The sequence below is a fragment of the Thalia democratica genome, chromosome 1 (genome assembly GCF_965202585.1).
Source record: "Thalia democratica chromosome 1, ktThaDemo2.hap1.1, whole genome shotgun sequence".
Taxonomy (NCBI): domain Eukaryota; kingdom Metazoa; phylum Chordata; class Thaliacea; order Salpida; family Salpidae; genus Thalia; species Thalia democratica.
The window spans coordinates 25,517,245-25,537,354 of record NC_139165.1 but is presented as its reverse complement, the minus strand read 5'-3'; the positions used below and the strand labels follow the sequence as shown (position 1 = coordinate 25,537,354).

Below are 20,110 nucleotides of genomic sequence, written 5' to 3'. Positions count from 1 at the left end.
CATATGTAAGAGTGTAAATTTAAAAAGACAATACTGAGCATTTTGATAAATTTATTTTGTTATATTCAGTAAGCTATTTCTTTAATAGTTTTTTTATGAGGTTTTCAAACAAAAACTAGATTTTTCATAGTTCATCTTTGTAATGTTTAAGTTAATGACAGTATTTTTTCACTCATTAATTGTTTCGATAGACAGTGACTAAAAAATTAAATTCATTAATTCCACACAAAAAAAGTTGTAATAGTATTAAACTAATTTAAAGTTTTTAACTGATTCTGTCAACTTTTTTTGTATTTAGAACAATAACTAAGGTAGTATTTATAGAATTATATAACTGATATAACTAAGTATATTGTCATTTCAGCTCTAATCTAGTTTAAACGAAACAATGTCTCATAAAATAGAAGAAATTCCAGCTGACAATACATTTGACGACGTAAGGAAAATGTTCGAAGGCACCAAGTTCCATTTTGAAGGGTTTCTTGGAAAGGGTGCACAAGGAACAGTCATCAAGTGTAGGGACACTTCAACGAACAAATTTGTGGCTATTAAAGAGGCCAAGGGTGAAAGTTTAGCAGTTGAAATACGTGCCTTAAAAATACTTAAAGATCGTAAAGCTAAGAACAAAAGCCTGATCGAAATGATCGAATCGTTTAAACTTTCAAACTCGCAATTCATAGTCTTTCCGCTTTACGGTCAATCACTGTCAGACGCAATTCATGTTCACAAAATGAAATTTACAATGGAACATGTGCGTCAAATGGCTTATCAGTTGATAAAAGCGACGCTAACACTCCATGAAAGCAAACTTCTGCACACCGACTTAAAAACAGAAAACGTGCTGCTAAAAGAACAGCTGAAACAAGACGACCTTAAATCCGAAGAATTCACCAACAAGCCTGAAATTGTCCTTTGCGACCTCGGGATGGCACTCGAAGAAAAAGATTTTCATGAATGTGACATTTCAACGCTCGAGTACCGGGCACCTGATGTTGCCATGAAGTTGAAGACCAGCTACAAAAACGACGTTTGGTCGATAGGATGCGTTTTGTTCGAAATCTTCACAAGAGAAAAGCTTTTCAATGTTGACAAAAAGATCGATTTGTACAGATCAATCCATTATAAAGTTGGCCCTTTTAGTATGGTTCAAGCAAGCAGAATCAACGATCACTTATCTTTTAGAGGCCCTAAAGTAGACTTCCTAGCTGGGGCTCAAATCGAAACAAGATGCCTGGACAGCTACTTTGACGAAGATGAAAAAGACCAAAAGAACTTGAAATACCTTCTTAAGGACATGCTGCAAGTAAACAGGGAAAAGAGGATGAGCTTGAGTGATGCTCTAAACTCGCCTTTTACTGGTTTGACTAGTATAAGTGAAACTGATTTTTGATGCGTTTTAATGTGTAATTTGAATTTATGCTAACTTGATCGTTATAGTACACAATGTTGATAACACCTTTTGTATGGTTATATATTTAGAATCTAAAACTTTAAAAGTACTTAAGCTTATAAATTACGATTTTTCGCTTTTCAATTCGAATGTAATATTTAGAATTTCAATTCTTTGTCGTATCTTGAGTAATGTTTATACTTCGTTTGAAAATAATAAACTTCAATTGAAAAACATGAATCCTTATACTTATAATATAATTTGAAGCAATAATTAAACTACTACTTACAAGTGTTCAGAAAGGTGTAAGTATGTTCTTGAAAAAAATTCTAAACAAAATAAAATTGATTAAGTTAATTAGAATCACCTTAAAATTATTGTTTATACGGAAATTAAGCCACACTAATACGATACTTAACTCATAGCTCAATTCTGCTCTTAACACAAGAATTAAGCTTTAATTGAAACTTGAACTTGAAAATTTAAAGAAAAATAATTCGGTTATAAATAATAGACTATATCTTTGTTTAAAAAATGGTTTGTTGATAAGCCACCCTCCGTGCAAAAGTAACCCTTCGTGAATATGACCAGTTCCCATTTTTTATACAATTAATACTCATCACTTTATTTTTAAATAAATTGTGCTATGTGTTTATGTATTATAAGTCTTACATAAATCTCATAGATAAGTTGAAATAAAGTGTTGCAAAACGAAAGTTACATTTAAGTAAAATTAGTCTAATAAAGTTTTTCAACAAAAATTAACTAATTTTATATACCACAGATGATCACAAACTAAACAGTAGATGTTCATATGCAATAGTATAATTATTTAAGCATAAGAAAAATTAAAAAGTAAATTATGAAAATGTATAACAATGTCATAACTTATGTTAGTTTAAAATGTTAAGTGAGCTATAATTTGAAACTTGGACAAAGTACTGGAAAAATCAATATATATTTATTCCAAAATACCTTTTACCTAACTAAAAACTTTAGTCTCCAAACACCAACAGTAAATTAGAAGAAAATAGTCTTAAACATTTAAAGATCTATTTTTAATTTGTCAAAAACACATCGTTATTACAAAACAACAAGTTTGTTTTAAATATACCAGAACTTTTAATGATAAAATTGTATGTTTCTTTATACATTAGTTTTTTACCAAAACTATGAAATCAAAAACTAGAGTTTATCGAATAAAAGTTTAATGATTTTTGTAAAAACGTATAATTTACAACTTTCAACTTTTAAGTTTTACAACGTATAACTACCATCACTTTTAAAAGTAGTGCGAACAAAACACACTAATAGTTTTTAGTTACTTTCAATTATAATAAAATCAAAACAGAACAACTTCAGTAAACCAGTAGCAGTTTTTTTAAATTATCACATCTTTTTTAACAGTTTTTGCATTTGTTCAAATTTTACAAGTTACTATATATACATACAAAGCATCATTTTATCTTTTTGTTTTTAGCTGAGTTAAAATAATTGATCTATTTAATTATAAACATGTTTGGTCGCTTAAAACAAGTTTTGCCTTCTTGTTTTATATCTTAACTTTTGTGGTTCTTAATTTGTACTAGAGCATTTTAAATTATTGCATCATAATGTATGTTAATTGTGAAATTCTTAACTAGTCTTAAATTCAAAACAGTTACAGAAAAGTTTTGGTAATTTTTAAATTTTTATGTTGTTACCATTTTGTATACATATTCTAATAAAAAATTTAAAAAATCTCCACAAAAATTAGAACAATTGAAATAGTAAAAAAAATATAAAATTGTTTTCAACTTTATTTTACATAATAGCACTCGAAACTAATCACTAAAAAAAACCACTATAATTTTATAAAAAACTAGTATATAACTAAAATCGAAGTATATTAGATTGTGAGCTCATTTAAACTTCAATTATTACGTCATAGATGAGATATGACGGCTAGCTCTGGAATTACTCAGCTTTTAAATGTTCTTTGAGGAATTCTCTTACATCTTCACAATTCCTGTGTTGTACAATTGTAGTTTGATAATGTTCAAAATGTTTTTTTTTAAGTTTTGTTTAAAAATAAGGTTTTTAGCAACTAGTAAAATGCAATAAACTTATCAACTAAGATAAGAATATTATCTATTCTATACTGTTATCAATACTTAAATTTTCAAAATTCATTATAAAAATTGATGTAAAAAAAGTCTACACTCAAACTAGTTTATAAAATGTATGCCTTTGATAATCAATTTGTGTCAGTAAAGTAAAACAAAAGTTTAAACTTATAACTTTTTGAAAAAAGTAAAAGACTAAATCATACCTCATTTTATCGAACATGGGAATTAGTTCTTCGAGACAATTATCAGATTTATCTTCGTACCACGATTTTATTGGGATCCCGTTTTCTGTAGAGATTGATCAAAACAATATTTTGTTGGTTAAAAAAATCAATCAAAATAATTAATCTTAATAGTTTGATGCATTTTTTTAAAAAACTGTGTAGAGATATATTTAACATAGGGGTCGGCAAACTGCGGCCCGCGGGCCACATTAAAATTTTTATTCAACTAGTTTAACATACTAATATTCTAAAAAACACAAAAATAAAATTTTAGTCTTATATTTAAAGGATATTCTATCGCCTAAATTTTTTTTGTTCAAAAAAATTTTCTTTAAATATGTTTTTTAAAGCACATAAAAAAAACGTTCCTTTTTGACCTGCCGACCCCTGATTTAACAGAAAATGCAACATCTGTGTTTTCTTAATATATAAAGTTAATATTTTTTTAACTACAAAATATGTTTAAAGATTTTAAATTCAAGTATTAACTAACTTGAAATGAAAACCTTTTCAACTTATTAATTTTAAAAAACCACAAACATTTAAATTAGCTATTAAAGCAATTTTTTTGTATTTTGATAGTAAAAAAGTATTACTGTTGATTTACCTTTATAGTTTCTGTAGGCACTCGGTGAATTGTCCAGTATAGCAACGTTTGAAAGATCTTCGTCGACAATCTTCAGATCTTTGGTGGGGCAGTAACTACCTATGCAGTGCTGAAAAAAAAAGTATATAACGCTTTTATACACCCGAAAAAATGTGTGACTTGGTTTTAGAAGCTTAGATTAAACGAGTTTTGATTTTATAACGTTTTGGTTAAACTTACTTATTGAAACTTGATGTGTTACAACAAAGAACTAAGATTTTTATCACACAATTAAACTAACTTAAATTGTGAAATGTACGCTTGATTTTATCAGCTATATATAGTTTAAGATAGTTTAAAATTTATAAAGTTACTATCTTATAATTGTATTATTAATAGTGTTTAATTATGACGTTCAAGTAGTTTGAGTTTTATTGAAAACTTGAATAAGATATATACAATTTGGTACAAGTAGTTCAAGTTGTTAATTTAAACAAGACTATAAATTATTTTAAAGCATTGGTTACACATATTTAAATGACAAAGATATACCTAAAAAAACGTTAGCAAGTTTTTGAAACACTAAAGGAATATAAATAAGTAAAACAAATATTAAATATGATTTTAAAAGGAAACCATAACCAAAAATTGTGCTTTAAGAATATATTTAAATTTCGTTTACTACTGTTTTCATGTTTTGGAAACATTTATGTTATAGTTACTTGACTTCAAAAACTAATGCATCAGGCAAACAGGTACCAAAATACTATGTCTTTGCGTTACAGAATAACTAAACTTACAAATTTTAATATTAATCACGTTAAATAAATTAGTTTTTAAGGCTATAAGTTACAGTAATATATTGCAATAAGTTTTTACAACAAATTTTAACTACCTGTTTGTAAAACCTTCTGTTGAGAATACCCCTCCCATTGTCTAGAAAATCAAGAATTTTTGTTGCGTATGCTTCATCTCCAGCAGTATAGACAACCAAATTGTACCACTTGCTTACCTGTATAATTATTTGAATAATGAAAAAATTTGCTACTAAAAAATGGATGCGTAAAATTTTTTAAATGTTTGTTTTTGAATATGAGTTGTTAGCTAAAAATAAACAAACAGTTACAACTACATACTTTAAAACTAAAAGAGACAACTGCAATGTCACTATTAGCAAGGTTTTCTAATATATAGCAATTTACTTGTAGAATCGTTCAGTTAGAATAAATGCGTAAAATTATTAAGTGTTTGATTTTAAAACAAGTTAGTTAAAAAAGGATGATTGAAAATAATTTGAATTTAAAACAGTCAATTTTATTTTTATTTTCAGTAAGAATTTTTTAAATACAACTAAAACTATCTAAACCAAATCTGTTAAAAACTTTCAAATTTTTAAACTTACAGTATCAAGAAACTCATCAACTTTTGGTCTCTTGTAAACACTATACTCCATATCAGCTCCATACAACTTGCTCTGTTTATAATAACATAGGTTAATGAAAAATGAAAAAAAGTTTAAAAAAAAACATATAAAAAATACATATAATAATATACAAAAACTCGACTAAAGCTCTTCTGTATTTAGATATACTAAGCGTTTTCGCCTCAAATTAATAGATTAACGTGTGGGTGTCAAATATGCACAAAGGAACAATTTTGCAAGGCGTCAATATCGCACGAGGGGTCAATTTTGTACAATAACACTTTTTTACGAAGGGACATATTTGCACGATGATTTTTTTGCACGGGTTAAAAGTTTGTTTTTACTATACTGTATTGTTAAATGTTTAATTTTTTAAACATTTTTAACTTAAATTTCTATTATTTTTAATTTTAAATATAATTTTTTATATCACTCTTACCCCTAACTTTACCCTCAGTCGACATTAGTATTTATTTGATTTTTTTTGAATTAATTTTTTATGAAACACTTATATTCTTTTTTTTTATTTACAAACATTATTTTATTTCTTACTGTCACTGCTATCATTAACTCTTACGCTCAGTTAGTTTTTTTTTGTTTTTGATTTTTTTCTTTTTTTCTTTTATTTTATCTGTTTTTCACTCTCTTCAAAATTAACTCTTTACGCAAAAGAATCTCCATGCAAAATTTTCTTCGTGCATATTTGAACCGCTCACAAATTTTACTTTTAACTATATATTAATGACAATTATAATACCTAATACATAAAATCTACACAAAAATAAACGTACAGTGAAAACAAGATCTGACTGATGATGAGATTCATACTCCCTGTTCATATATTCGAATCTTGAGTGGATAAGGGTCTCATCCATGTCAAGTACCAGAGTCTTTCTTTTCACTTGATCTTCTTTTCCTTTTAAAAGTACAATAATTTTAGGTGAATTTATTTTCAAGCTGTTTCACGTATGTATCACACAAAAATAAAAATTTAAAAGACATTGAAAACTTGTAATATACAAAATATTTTAGAATAATTTTAGAAATTATTATCATTATAGAAATTTACAATAACATAAATTAAATACCTTTGTTAAGGATCACGCCATCAGAAGTTTGTTCTGCTTCTAATTGTGGTTGCATTTCATTCGTATCTTTTTTGCTGGTCATTTTGAAGATAAACTCGGACTCTTAACTTTTTAAAACGTCTAATAAAAGAAAAAAAACAATAAGATTTTTTTCTTATGTTATACTTTAATTAAAATGAAATAAAAATGCTAACAATAATAACCGAGAACATTTGATACAATTCAGACTACAAAACAAAACTTTTAAAAGCTTACGAATCTAAAATAAGAAACACTTAAAATTTAAGATGTATGTCAAAAGAATAAGTATTTATATGGTAGTGTTTTATGAGTATTATTATTTTATAACATATCACTATCTATTTAGCTGATCTAATATAAATTACAAGCAAGTTAAAATTTTTGTCTAAATATGTAAAATAATACTACTATTTAAAATATCAAATGAAATCAAATAAAAGTGTATAGAAAACAAAAAAGATTTGTTCTAATTACGTTAAGAATAAATATAAATTTTAGATATTTTAGTAACTGTCGCAAAAAAATGCTTATATTTGTGTTTTTAATTTTTCTAAACAATTATAAGACTTTATAATGCTCACATTTTCATCATACTTCATTTTATTCAAATAAATATGTTTAAACACTCAAATAAGTAAATTTTTTCTTGGGCAGTATAAAATTTTCAGATAAAGTATTTCTGCAATTTGACTAAGTACTAAAAATTAGTTTTTAGTATTATTTAGTATTTTTAATGATTTTTAAACTAAGAAAATCATGCGTAAAAACATAAAATAAACTTTAGCTTAAAGAAGGATTTCATAAAACTTATTTCATAATCGCCAATTTGCCATATTTTTTGAATAGAAAAGCACCTGTAAATTAGAGTGCCATTTACTTTATAATAATTTTAATAATTGTGTCTCTACTAGTTTAAAAGAAAATAAATTGTAATATTGTTTTAGTTTTATTTCAACTATCAAAAAAACATTAAATTGTATTTATTTTTTCTTTTAATTAGTAAAGCAATTAAAAATAATGAATATAAGCCTACTTTGAATTATAGACTTTGTTAATTATATATTTTATAGCTACTATTCTGACAAACTATTTGAAATTATAAAGCTCAGAATAGTTTGTATAATAAGAAAAAACCAAGCTGTTTTTTTCAAAATTAAAATCCTTAACTTCTGAGTATCAGCAAAAAGTGGTTACTAGACAATTTAAAATCTTTAATACACATTTAAAGGACCACAATTGAAAAGATAATGTCTACTTGAGAAAGCATATGGGTATAACAGGTCTAACTAATATGAATTTGGTAATTAAACAAAAAATATAAAAAAAATATTTAGCAAAGTTTTTGAAAAACTATATTTTAAAACATGTATTAGCATTATCTCAAGAATAATTTAAACTTTGCAAAAAAAAAGCAACTTTTTAGTTATTTATAAGACCACATACGCATTGTTTTTTATATACAATTTACTTTTTGAGTTGTAGCCCTTCAAAAACTATTTATATAAAATTGAATTTTTGGAATTGTCAGTCGTCATGCTTTCCAAAAAACATCTAAACTGAGTTAGTCTAAATTTGCAAAAAAAAGTAAAGTTAGTCTACATTGGGTTTATTTAGTCTGAATTAGCCTTAGATTTTTTGCATTTAAAACTATTTTCTGTTAGCCTGAATACTGAGTAGCCTGAGCATGCGGCAAACTTGAAAATAATAAGTAGTTATTAGCATCTAAGGAAATTGTTTTTTTAAATAAATTAAAACATTTATTTTAGTTAAGTTAGTATTAACTATAAAATACACTTACTAATAGATAATTGAGCTTAATTCTAAATATAACATGATTTTTTAATATTTTTTTTAATTAACTTTACCTCTATTTCTATTGAAAGTGTAAGTTTTCGCTAAAGGAAAACTAGATGTTTTTAGTAATATTTAACATTAAGTTTCAAAACACGTTACTTTCTTTTTTATGAAACATTATCACTTGTACAGGCTTGGCAAATGTTTTTGGATTTTTTTTTCAAGTTTCCAAAACTTCTTCCAGGTTTTAAAATGGACACATTTTTGGGTCTATTTTTAGTTTAAAGTTAAGTTTAAAGTGTTAACTGTGTTAAATAGTATAAAAACATTGGATGTAAAGCTACTTTAAATATGTTTATTTTATAGTAAAAAAAATTTTGATGATAAAAAAAAATACCTGTATGATTTTTGTGTCAATTCAAGATGTTTCTACTTAAAATGTAAAATATGTTTAAAACTCTAGATTTTTAACAATTTCAGGTTTTAACAGGTAATTTAGTCACTTTTGTTCAAAAATCCAGGTTTTTCTGGTTTTTTTTTTTAATTTCAAAAGCTCCAGGTTTTAAGCCTAAATTGTCAACTTTGAGGTTTTCAAATTATTTTTCAACCCTGATTGTACATAAAAATAAGAATTACAGTCAAAAAACATGCTAACAACACAAGTTTGTACATGTAGTTTAGTTTATAAAGTTTAAATATTAAAGTTTTGTCAGTTTAAGCTAATATTTTAATTTCTGCAAAAAAAAAACTGAAAAGATCTTGCCTGCAAGTCCTTTATTCTACATATTCCTAACTTTGCTGATTTTTTATGATCTAAACATAGAAATAAAAACAACAATATTTTTTTTAGTTTGACAAGTTTCAGATATTCAACTATTCTTGTTTTAATAAAACATAAAGTAATCTCAATAAATAAAAAAAACTTAACTTAGATGTATTTCTTAGTAACAATATTGATAGATAAACACAACTTCACAAAACTCCCTAAGCAAAATTAATTTTTCCTCTCAACTGCTGAGTTATATCTCAAAAAAATAAGTTTTTTTTTTAAATAACTATTAAAAATTTTACTGAAGAAAAGCTTTTAATTTTGATTTTGCTTTTTTCTTATTTGTTATAGGTTTCATTATCTTGATTTATTAAACCTTAAAAACTGCTTTTTATAAATAATTTTCTATATCATATATAGTAAATTACATATTTTTTAGATATAATTAAGAAGATAAATATGAAGACTAATTTTAAAAAGTGAGAAAAACATTTTCCTGATTTTAATTAGTGTTGCTGTCATTAATTAAATAGTAAATGAGCAGACTTAAAATAACTCTTAAAAAATATAAAGATAAATTGTCTTTACAAAACCCTGAATAATAAAAAAAATTGTTAATAGAAGAATTTTATATCCCTTTTATTTTCTATTAATTTACTGAAAGTTTGATTTTAATTATTTGTATAACATTTCAGTATTCTAGTACATTTTTTTTTGCCAACCTTTTTTTAGAAGTTTTTTTCACCGATATTTTTTAGTCTACTAACAAAGCTTTGAGTATGATAAAAGCCAAGTTTATGAATTTATCTAATTTACTTGAAAATTTAAAAGCCACAAATAATGTCTTTTATACTATTAAGCATAAGTTTTTTTTTTGGTTTATATAACTAAATTTTAAAAAATTCCAATACTTTTTATTAACTATAAAATATCGAGTTTTAAATTTAACCACAACATTTAGTTGCAAAATCTCAAAATAAGGTGTGAAAATGTATTAAAGTGTTATATTAATCTAGTAGTTAAATTTGAATATTATAAGAATTTCAAAAATATAATAAGTCATACAGGAAATTAAAAGAAAAATTAAGTTGCTAAAGTCTAGTAAAGTGGGCATAATCAATAAATAGATCTGCAAGTCAAGTAAATGGATCTGCAATTAGAGTAAAAAGAGAAATAAAATAAAAAAAATTGTATGATAATTTACTATTTAAACCAAAAATGACTGTTTTAGTTAGTCTTAGTATAAAAAAACTTCTTCAGAATTTCTGTTTGTGAAGTGTACTGCACTCTGAACACATCAGCTTTAATTTAAAGGTTATTACACGAAATAAAATGGTGTTACAAAAATGGACCTTTTTTATTTAATTCCAGTTTAGTTTTTTTTTAATAATTATCACAAAAGTCACGGTTTAGTTTTAGTTTTAGTTTTGATTTTTTTAACAATAACAAGTTTTAATGGCATAGGTTTTTCTAGCTTTACGTAATTGTCTTAATTATGTTAAAAATTTAGTGTTTTTAGTAGTATTTAATATAAAACTGTATAAATAACTAAAATTATAAACTATTAAGTTAAATAGAGTAAAATTAAGTAATATAAAACGTTAAACAGGTTACAGGTACAAAAAGTTAAGTTAGATTAATTAATGATAAAAATCTTTAATTGAGTTTAAAATTCAGGTAAAAAGTATCTTATATGAGCTTTAATATAAAAAAATGCTTCACACTGTTTAAAAGAATTACACTTATATTACGCAAAATAAATTTCAATTCTATATTTACTAATCTAACGAATCTCTGTTGATTAAATTGAATTACTATAAGTAAATCAAGTGTGATTAAATGAAGTAAGTTAATACAAATGTGTGATTTTGTTAGTTAAGCTAGTTTGAAATTTGTTGTGTGTATATTTTTTTGGATAATACATTATATAGTTGCTCGATATATTAGGCATATTTTGTATAAAATAGACTAACTTTAAGATTAATAATATCTTCATTACTTACTTAAGTGTTTAGATTTTTTTAAAGAAATTTTGTCATACTTAACTGTTTTGTTTGTTAACTTTATGTTTTTATTTGTAAAAATTACATGGGGACCCTTCAGTTCAAACCCGCGCACAATTCTCACCCGATCAACTCGCACCTGAATCATTTCCTACCTGATCAATCCCAACCCGAACTTATTTTCACCCAAATCAATTTCAACTTGATCAGTTCCCATCCGGGTCAAATCCCACCAGAATCAATATTTGCGCGTCACTTTTACACAGCATAACCTTTGCAGGGAAAGTCATTTTTGCATAAGTTAACTTTTCTACAACTTATCGCTTTTTTATGACAGTATTTTTGTACAAAGCGTTCTGTTTGCATGGCATAAATCATTTACAGGTGCCATATTTTGTGCAAGTCGTCACTTTTGCACGGCTGACCTTTTTTTGATAAAACTAAGTTGACGACATTTATCTAAATACTTTTTTATTAAAAATCAAGCTAAAATAGTATTAAACTATAATACTACCTGTTTAAAATCAATTGCGTATTAATGTAAATTAAAACTTGAATATAAATTAAAACATGTTTGACATAAAATTATAATAAAATTAAATATAACTAAATGCTAGTATAAAAACTATAATAATTAAAGTTAAAACATACATAAAATTTTATTATTATTAAAATACGGACGACTAAAGGAACAATTTGCTTAATTTATGTTTTAATTTTTGGAGTAACATTTTAATTTTTACTAAAATATAGAATACTTTCATGCTACCAATTCTGAGTATCCACACTTGTTATACGCAATTAAAGCAAGATCTTTTTCAAAAGAGAGACTGGTAAAACTATAACTTTTCAAGACAAGTTAACTGCTGACAATAAAGGCAATACAGTTTTTTTGTCGTTGGGAAATTAATCTATAAAAACTATACTAAGTTTTAAACTTTAAATAAATTTAAGTTTTTAATATTACTGCTTGCTAAAACTGTTTAAAAAAAGAACATTAATATGTTTAAAAAGTTCTAGCCTAACATTTTAATTATTCTACAAGAATTAGATATTAATAACTTATATAGTTATTATAGTTAGAGTTATAGTTTACTAAACGACGAAAAAAGACGCAGAAAATACTTGGTTCTAGAACCTGGTGCACGAAGAACCTATTGGTTATTTAGTCGTACACCACTCGGAAACTATTCAAAGTCTAGGACACTTAAACTTATATCAACTTTCTCGAAAATCAGCAAAAAATTGAAAGGCACACTAGAACAAAAGTCAGTACATTCATTCTACATCAATTAGCTTCTAGATTGTATGGTAGATTGAGCTTGAAAACATAAACTTAAAACTATATAAATGTATAGCAGTATTTACAGACGAATATTGATATAAATTTTGTAGAAGATATTAATTTACTTGATTTATAGCATAAACTGCACTTAAACTTGATAAAAGGTAAACAGTTATAAATAAAATTAAATTTAACTATTTTTTACACTAAGTGTTAGTTTTATGTTGAAATACTAACATGTACTAATAGTTTTAAACTAAGTCTAAAAAGTTGTAAAGTGCATTAACATACAAGTTTTACTAAATTGTTAAGCTGTAATGATAAGTTAAACACTTTTTATAAATAAAGAGTAATAAAACTATTTTAGTGATAAACTAACAAAAATCAAGTAAAACTATCAAATTGTTGTTTTACTTAAACAAAAAAAAATGTAATAGAAATTTTCTTCAAAGACTCATGACACTTCTACCATTAAACTTAAAAAATATTTTAATATTATTACCAAAATTTCTGGTTTGTGCGTTTCTTAAATCGTCTATGTATTATCGATATTAAACCGAGCGAAAGTCATTTTTTATTTTTTTTTAATATATAAAAATTAAACAAGCTAAATTTTTTAAATTTCAAAATTTTTTTCTACAAGTTAAGTTTTAGGTAAAGTTTATTTTTATTTTTATATATTTTATACTAAATAAACTAAAGTTTTTGTATAATCGGAATTAAATTATAGATTTAGATTTATTTTTTTTAATAGTTTTAATGAAAAATAAATTCAATTTAGTTTAACTTATTTTAAATATAATTTTATACCAGTACAGGTTTAAACTGTGCAAAAGTAACGACTTGTCCAAAAATGACGCTTTGTGCAAAAATGAAACCCGTACGAAAATGAAGACGTGCAAAAAAAAAAGATCCTTGCAAAAGTGACGAGTAACTTGGGTGAGAATTGTTTCGGCTGGGATTTGATCGAGTTGAAATTGTTCGAGTGGGAATTGATTTGGGTCGGAATTAGTCGGGTAGGATTTGACCCGAGTGGAAACTGTGTAGTGGGAAGGGAATCGTGAGAATGGTAATTGTGCGCGGGTTAAATTCTTAGTGTACCATTTTTATTTATGCTATTTTAGTAAAAATACATGTATATATGTACTTTTTGTTCTAATTGATTAATAACATAGATTTTTTTTCACTTACTAATTAACACTAAACACATCTAAATGTTTGGAATTTTAAAGACTTGTTATTGCGGATCGTAAAACTAAAATATAGACAACTAATTATTGCATTTTTTTAAAATTTAACTATACTTTGAAATTAAAATTTGATCTTTATCAGCTAAACAAAAAATTATTTAACTGCAGTTACCTTAATTTACCAAATCAAAAAATATTTAAACAAAAAATTTTGCAATTTTTTAAAATATAAAGTTTAGTTTAAAAATACCGGTTTAAATATACAACTGTTTTTCTTATTTCTATCTGATTTAAAATAATGTATTGTAATTTATTTAAAGGTAGTTTTGTAAAATAGTTAGTTGTTTGATTTCGGTTTGGGATTAGAAATAATGCTCCACTTTTAAACTTCTTAGACATTCTATATTAGTGCTTTTCTGTTATGTAATTTCGACTGAGTCATTTATTATATATTTATTAAAAGTATACGTTTACTAGCCACCAAACTAAATTTATAAAACAAATCAAACAAAAAAAAAAGTTTGCACAGTTATAAGAATTATGAGGTTATTAAGTATAACATAAAAATAATAAATTATTTATATATTGCATTTAAAACAACCGAATGAAAATTATTCACTAAAATTAAACTTAGTAATTATTACTTAAAAAATAAAAATTGTCATAAATCATGTTAAAATTGGTTTTTGGAATTGAGTTAACAATTTAATTACAGCTTATTTCGTATCATTTAGTACTGAGATAAAATATCTATACCTTTTTATATTAGGACATATACAATTTAAGTTAAATAAAACTAGCGTGCGTTTTTCAAATAGTTAAAAAAAAAACTAAACTAGTCTTATTGTTTTAGAAAGTCTGGATTTGGGACAACCCTGTTTTACTCAAAAAACAGTTTGAAATTATTTAAAGTATTACAACGGTAAGGTTACAGTTTTTAGGAAAATAAATATCATGGATTAACAAAAACTCACGTGAGCTCAAACGGTGTAAATCAAAGAAACTTTAAAAGTTTTAGATATCAAGTAATCTTAATTTTTAGGCTTACATATATTTACTCTTTAAAATAAGTTAAAAAGTTTTAATTCAAAGTAGTTACAATATTAGTTGAAACAGAAAATATACATACTACAAAACAAGTTTTAGTAACTCATTGCACACATTTTTGTTAAAAGTTTTAAAATTAGTTTCTCTAAAAAATTACTACTAGGCGAATTTTGTTAGGTTTTAAACTTAGTCAAATGTAAACATTTACTTTTTATGGTACTAAAAATCAACTATATAAGTTTACTATCACACTAATTACGACTTGTCTGTTTAGTTTGTTTTAATATTTTAAGTAAGGCTATTTATTCCTTTTTCTATAATTTGGTTAGTACAAGCTTTTGTAGCTGTAAAAACTAAGGAAAATAAGTTACTTGAAAATGTAGATAGTTAGATTGAAGAAGTCTACAACTGTGCTCATATTTTAAAGATCAAATTATATAAAAAACATGATGCATATTTTAATTTTATTATTTACATTTAATTAACAGTAGAACTAGAAAATGTATCTCTAAACTTTTAGCGAAGTTATTAAGGAATGTAATAACTTTTGAAACAAAAATCTTGACTATATTGAACTATCATGAAAAATTTTATTACTTAAAAAACCAGCCTAAATTCACACTTGTATGATTTTTTATTATAAATATTATCAATTTTATCAGGTTCTTGTTAGTTGCAAACAACCCATGATAAAGTTGTCATTAAAGTTGAAAATCAGCTTAAGCAAGTTGGTAATTGCTTGTATTGGTCCTGCTGCGTGTTATGGAATTGGTTGTTATATTTACAAGTTGAATGTCTCCCCTGCTCTAGAAAATGATAAAAGTGAAACAGAAGTTCGAGATGGAAAGTTGCCTAAAGTTGAAGACAAGAAGAATGAAAAGGAAAACTGTTCTAAAAAAACTGATACAAAAAACGAAGAAGTAAAAAAATTGTCTTCCGAAAATTCTGTATCGAATGACGACCATCAAAAACAAGTTTCAGAGTCCAAGATTAAACAAATAACAAAAGAAGTAATGAATGCTTCTAATGATTCACAATCCGATTTCGAAGATAAAGTTTCAGAATTAAAAGAAAAAATAAATGCTTCTAATGATTCACAATCCGATTTCGAAGATAAAGTTTCAGAATTAAAAGAAAAAATAAATGCTTCTAATGATTCACAATCCGATTTCGAAGATAAAGTTTCAGAATTAAAAGAAAAAATAAATGCTTCTAATGATTCACAATCCGATTTGAACGATAAAATTTCAGAGACCAAGACTGAACAAATGACAAAAAACGAAATGAAAATTTCTAATGGTTTACAATACAAGTTTAACGATAAAGCTTCAGATATTAAAATTGAACAGACAGAAAAAGATGAAATGAATGCTTCTAATAAATTACAAAACAAATTGAACGATAAAGTTTCCAAGACCAATATTGAACAAACAGAAAAAGATGAAATGAAAACTTCTAACAATTTACAACCCGATTTGAACGAAACAAACCAAACTGAGGTAAACTTGGAGTTTAATGAAAACGAAAATGGGTTAGTCACAAAGATTGAAGAGACGACAGAAGACGTGTTGAATGTTTCTAATAACTCTCAGTCGGGATGGTACGATAGAAATAGAATTGAGATTGCGAGCCAAATTGATGAAAATTTGAAACTCACTGAAAACGAAAACGATCAACAAATAGTTGAATCGAACCTCGTAATGGTACAGTACAATTTGTTTAGCCAATTAAGTTCGTACTTGGAATACAATTTAAAATTTCTTGAGGCGAAACTTGATGAAATTGACTTTGAAAACATAAACACTACTGCAGATGTGGACAATCTAAAAATAGCAGTTAAAGATTTGATTGAACAATTCAAAAATAACAACAATTTTGTCCTTGATGACGGTTTTGCTGAACCGGATTTGTTGAAAAAGTTTACTGCTAGTTTTCAGGAAACAGTGATCGCTTTACTGAATGACATTGTTAACGCCACAGAAACACAGTTGTCCAATAAAAATAAGACGAAACGCAGAAATTTTTTTGTTAACAAAGGCAAGATGCTTGGTTATTACAAAAATTTTATACAATATGTTTTAATAGCGTTCAAAAAATTTTTAGATTTCATTGAAAAATTGTTACCAGCATCAAAACCGTCTAAAGAAGAAATCTTAAAGTCCATAAAAGATTGGAATGATAACTATGAAGATTATATAGATAAGGCTATAAAAGCAAAATATAGTATGGATAAAGCAAAAGAGATGACAAGCACTAAGTTGATGGCAAATATGCTAACTAAGTTGTTGGAACATACTGATGACATTAATAATTATTTTGACTCAGACTTGCTGAGTAAGATCTGTGTTTAACGAATAAGGGTAAATAATTACGAAAACCATTATTTTGAAAATTTGAACCCATGTTTAAATACTTAAGTTCTTAATTTTTTATAAGTTTTAGTCAGTTGTAATCTATTTTGTTATCTGCAAATGAAATTGTGTTTGTTTTGTTACAATTTTCTAATAAACAAACTACGTCAATATCAATTCACTGGTCATGTATATTGTATCTTTAAATTGAATAACAATATAGCATACAAATTAAATTTATAGTCAAAAAATTTATTTTAAAACTATGATAGATTAAGCTAAAAAGAATGTAAAATATACTTTACATTTGTCAAACGAAATTCCAAAACTACTTTATTTATTATAAATCAATTTTTAAGATAAATATCTTCATTAAACCATTATTCTTACTTATACTTTATTATATTCTGCTTGTTAAAGCGCTCAAAAAGTTCGGTTTAAGGACTTGGTGTACTAAGGAACCTTTCGGTTATCGAGTCGTACACATAGTTTTTTATCATTTTAATATATAAATCTTTAGTAATAAAACAATCAGTTCAAGGAAAAGTAAAACAAAAGAAAATAAAATTAAACGAAAACTAACTAAATTTTGTGTTAAATAATATACTATGAATTTTGTTTAGTCACATAAGAACAAAAAATATCTAATCTTAAATTAACTTCCAAAAGAAGATAAGCAACACTAATAACAAACGTGTGAATACTTGAATTATAGGTATTAAGTTCTTTAAATAAAGCAAAACGTAATACGCTGAAATATTTTTACAAAGGAGTATTTTCTTTAAGAATTTTAAAGAAGTTATTTTTAAAATAACTGAATTTAACTTTTATAAAAGAAAATAGGAAGATAATTACTGTAAATTTATGCTTTTAATAAGAAAAAAAGAAACAATAATAAGTTTAACAATAATGATATTAACATTAAGAAATTTTCTTCTGTTTTAAAAAATATTTTCTTTTTGTTTTTTGAACACTTGACCAAGTCTAAAACTGTAATGTTAGAAGGCAAGCAAGATTTTTAAACATAAAAAAGAATTATTTTTTGATTTCCTAAAAAAAATATTTTTTTAACTTAAATTTGCTTGAAACAGTTATCTTAGCTCACTATTTAGATACTTTATTTTCTATGAAAATAAAATTATCTATAACTATTTTTTATTTATATAATAAGCTATGCTACAATTTTATTTTTGCTAATGCTTATAGAGTTTCAAAAGAAAAGAAAAAAAAAAGTGTCAATGGTAAAATAAGAATAATGCAACAAAGTAGCTTACTTTCATTTATAATTATTGAAATACTAGTTATAAATGCTAGTCGATAACAGCACTACAATAAGTTAAAATATTATGAATCAATCTAGTTTTTCAATAAGGAAACTAAACTAAAAAAATTAACTTTCTATTAACTATATTCTAAATTCACTTTGTGTTTACAGGAAATTTCCAGCATAAAAAGCTAAGTTTTAGGAAGCCACTGGATTCTGATGAGCACTATTGTTACTTTACATGCGTCAAAATACTGAAGTTTTTGTTAACTCGTACGCGAAAAATACTTCAAAACATTACTTAGATTTTTTAAGGTTTTAGTAGAATAATGTTTTAGAAGGTTTGTGATTGTTAAAACAGTTTTTCTTTAATTGTTTAAACGCTTTGTTTACTACAAATTTACTGCTAAGACAAAGCAAAAAAGGTTAAATTAAATGTTAAACAAGTAATTAATATTAATAATATTTAACTACCATGTCGCTTAAGTTAAAAAATTAAATATAATTCGAACAGTTCGTAAAGATAATTAAAATTGTTAGTGTATCTATCTATTTCACAATTACCTATGCATTCAATTTCAAATTATAACTAACGAAAATTAATTTAGTTTTCAGATTTATTTAATTTAAAGTTCTGCCAATTCAGTTCAAAAATAAGTACAAACAAATTTTGTTCTATTTAATTTTCAATACTTGATGAAGCTAAGAGAGGAAATAAAACTTAGTTTATAGTTATTTAATTGCTGTTATGTTTCTGATGATTTTTTTTTAAGTTTTTTGATTTCAAGCAATTTAAGTTATGTTTTAAATACGGCAGAGCTTATCCTAAAACTGTTTTTATAAATTCCATTTGCTAAACATCTAAAATCTAACTAAAACAAATTTCTTACAACTTTATTTGTTTTAAAACACCATTATTTATTTTTTACTGTATTATGAATATTACTTGTTCATGTTGTAAAAAACGCCATAAACAAAACACTTTACAGTTTTCGGAAAAAAAAATTAACATATGTTTTCATTTTTTGTTCAAATTTTATGAAATAGTAGATAAAGTGTTTAAATTGAACATTAGAGCAAGAAAACTAGGTTAATTATATAGACACCGAAGTTAGAGTTGCAGCCTTATTTTATCTGGATTACTGTTATAAAAGTTATTGTTTTGAATGATGAAAAAATTAAGTTGAATTTTTTAATTTGAATATAAATTAGATAAAATTTAAGAAGATAAACTAGTTTGTAGAAGAAAATTATCCAGAACTTTTGTATAAAGTAATAAACAATAAATTTCATAAAAGGTTGTAAGTGTTGTTTGCAATTGAGTAAAAGTGTCGTACAAATAATAGTTGTTAGAGTTATCTATAACAATTACAGTAAAAAAAAGAAAGTGTAATTTTAGACCAAAGTTTTAATAAATAAGCATTTATAAAGTACTAGTTATCAATTGTCAAGTTAAAACTTTCAGTCTTATACTAAAATAAAATATCTACAATACATGTATAACTACTTTTTATGTATAACAATATTTTTACATATTAATTTTAGTATTTTAGTAATCAAGTTTTTA

General features: G+C 24.9%; 2 protein-coding genes across 2 annotated transcripts; one reads left to right on the top strand and one right to left on the bottom strand.

Annotated features, from left to right (window-relative positions):
* Nucleotides 1-388: 388 nt before the first annotated feature.
* LOC145834771 (dual specificity protein kinase CLK1-like) lies at nt 389-1,390 on the top strand. The gene has a single exon (XM_082942286.1). It carries the CDS (start codon nt 389-391, stop codon nt 1,388-1,390), a length of 1,002 nt encoding a protein of 333 aa, XP_082798412.1.
* A 1,956-nt stretch (nt 1,391-3,346) lies between these two features.
* Nucleotides 3,347-6,901, bottom strand: LOC145834760 (CTD nuclear envelope phosphatase 1-like). Its single transcript, XM_082942274.1, has 7 exons — nt 6,820-6,901; nt 6,523-6,647; nt 5,711-5,782; nt 5,204-5,320; nt 4,330-4,438; nt 3,702-3,786; nt 3,347-3,398 (listed from the first exon to the last, which is right to left on the bottom strand). The coding sequence occupies exons 1-7, from the start codon at nt 6,899-6,901 to the stop codon at nt 3,347-3,349; spliced, it is 642 nt and encodes a 213-aa protein (XP_082798400.1).
* Nucleotides 6,902-20,110: the final 13,209 nt, after the last annotated feature.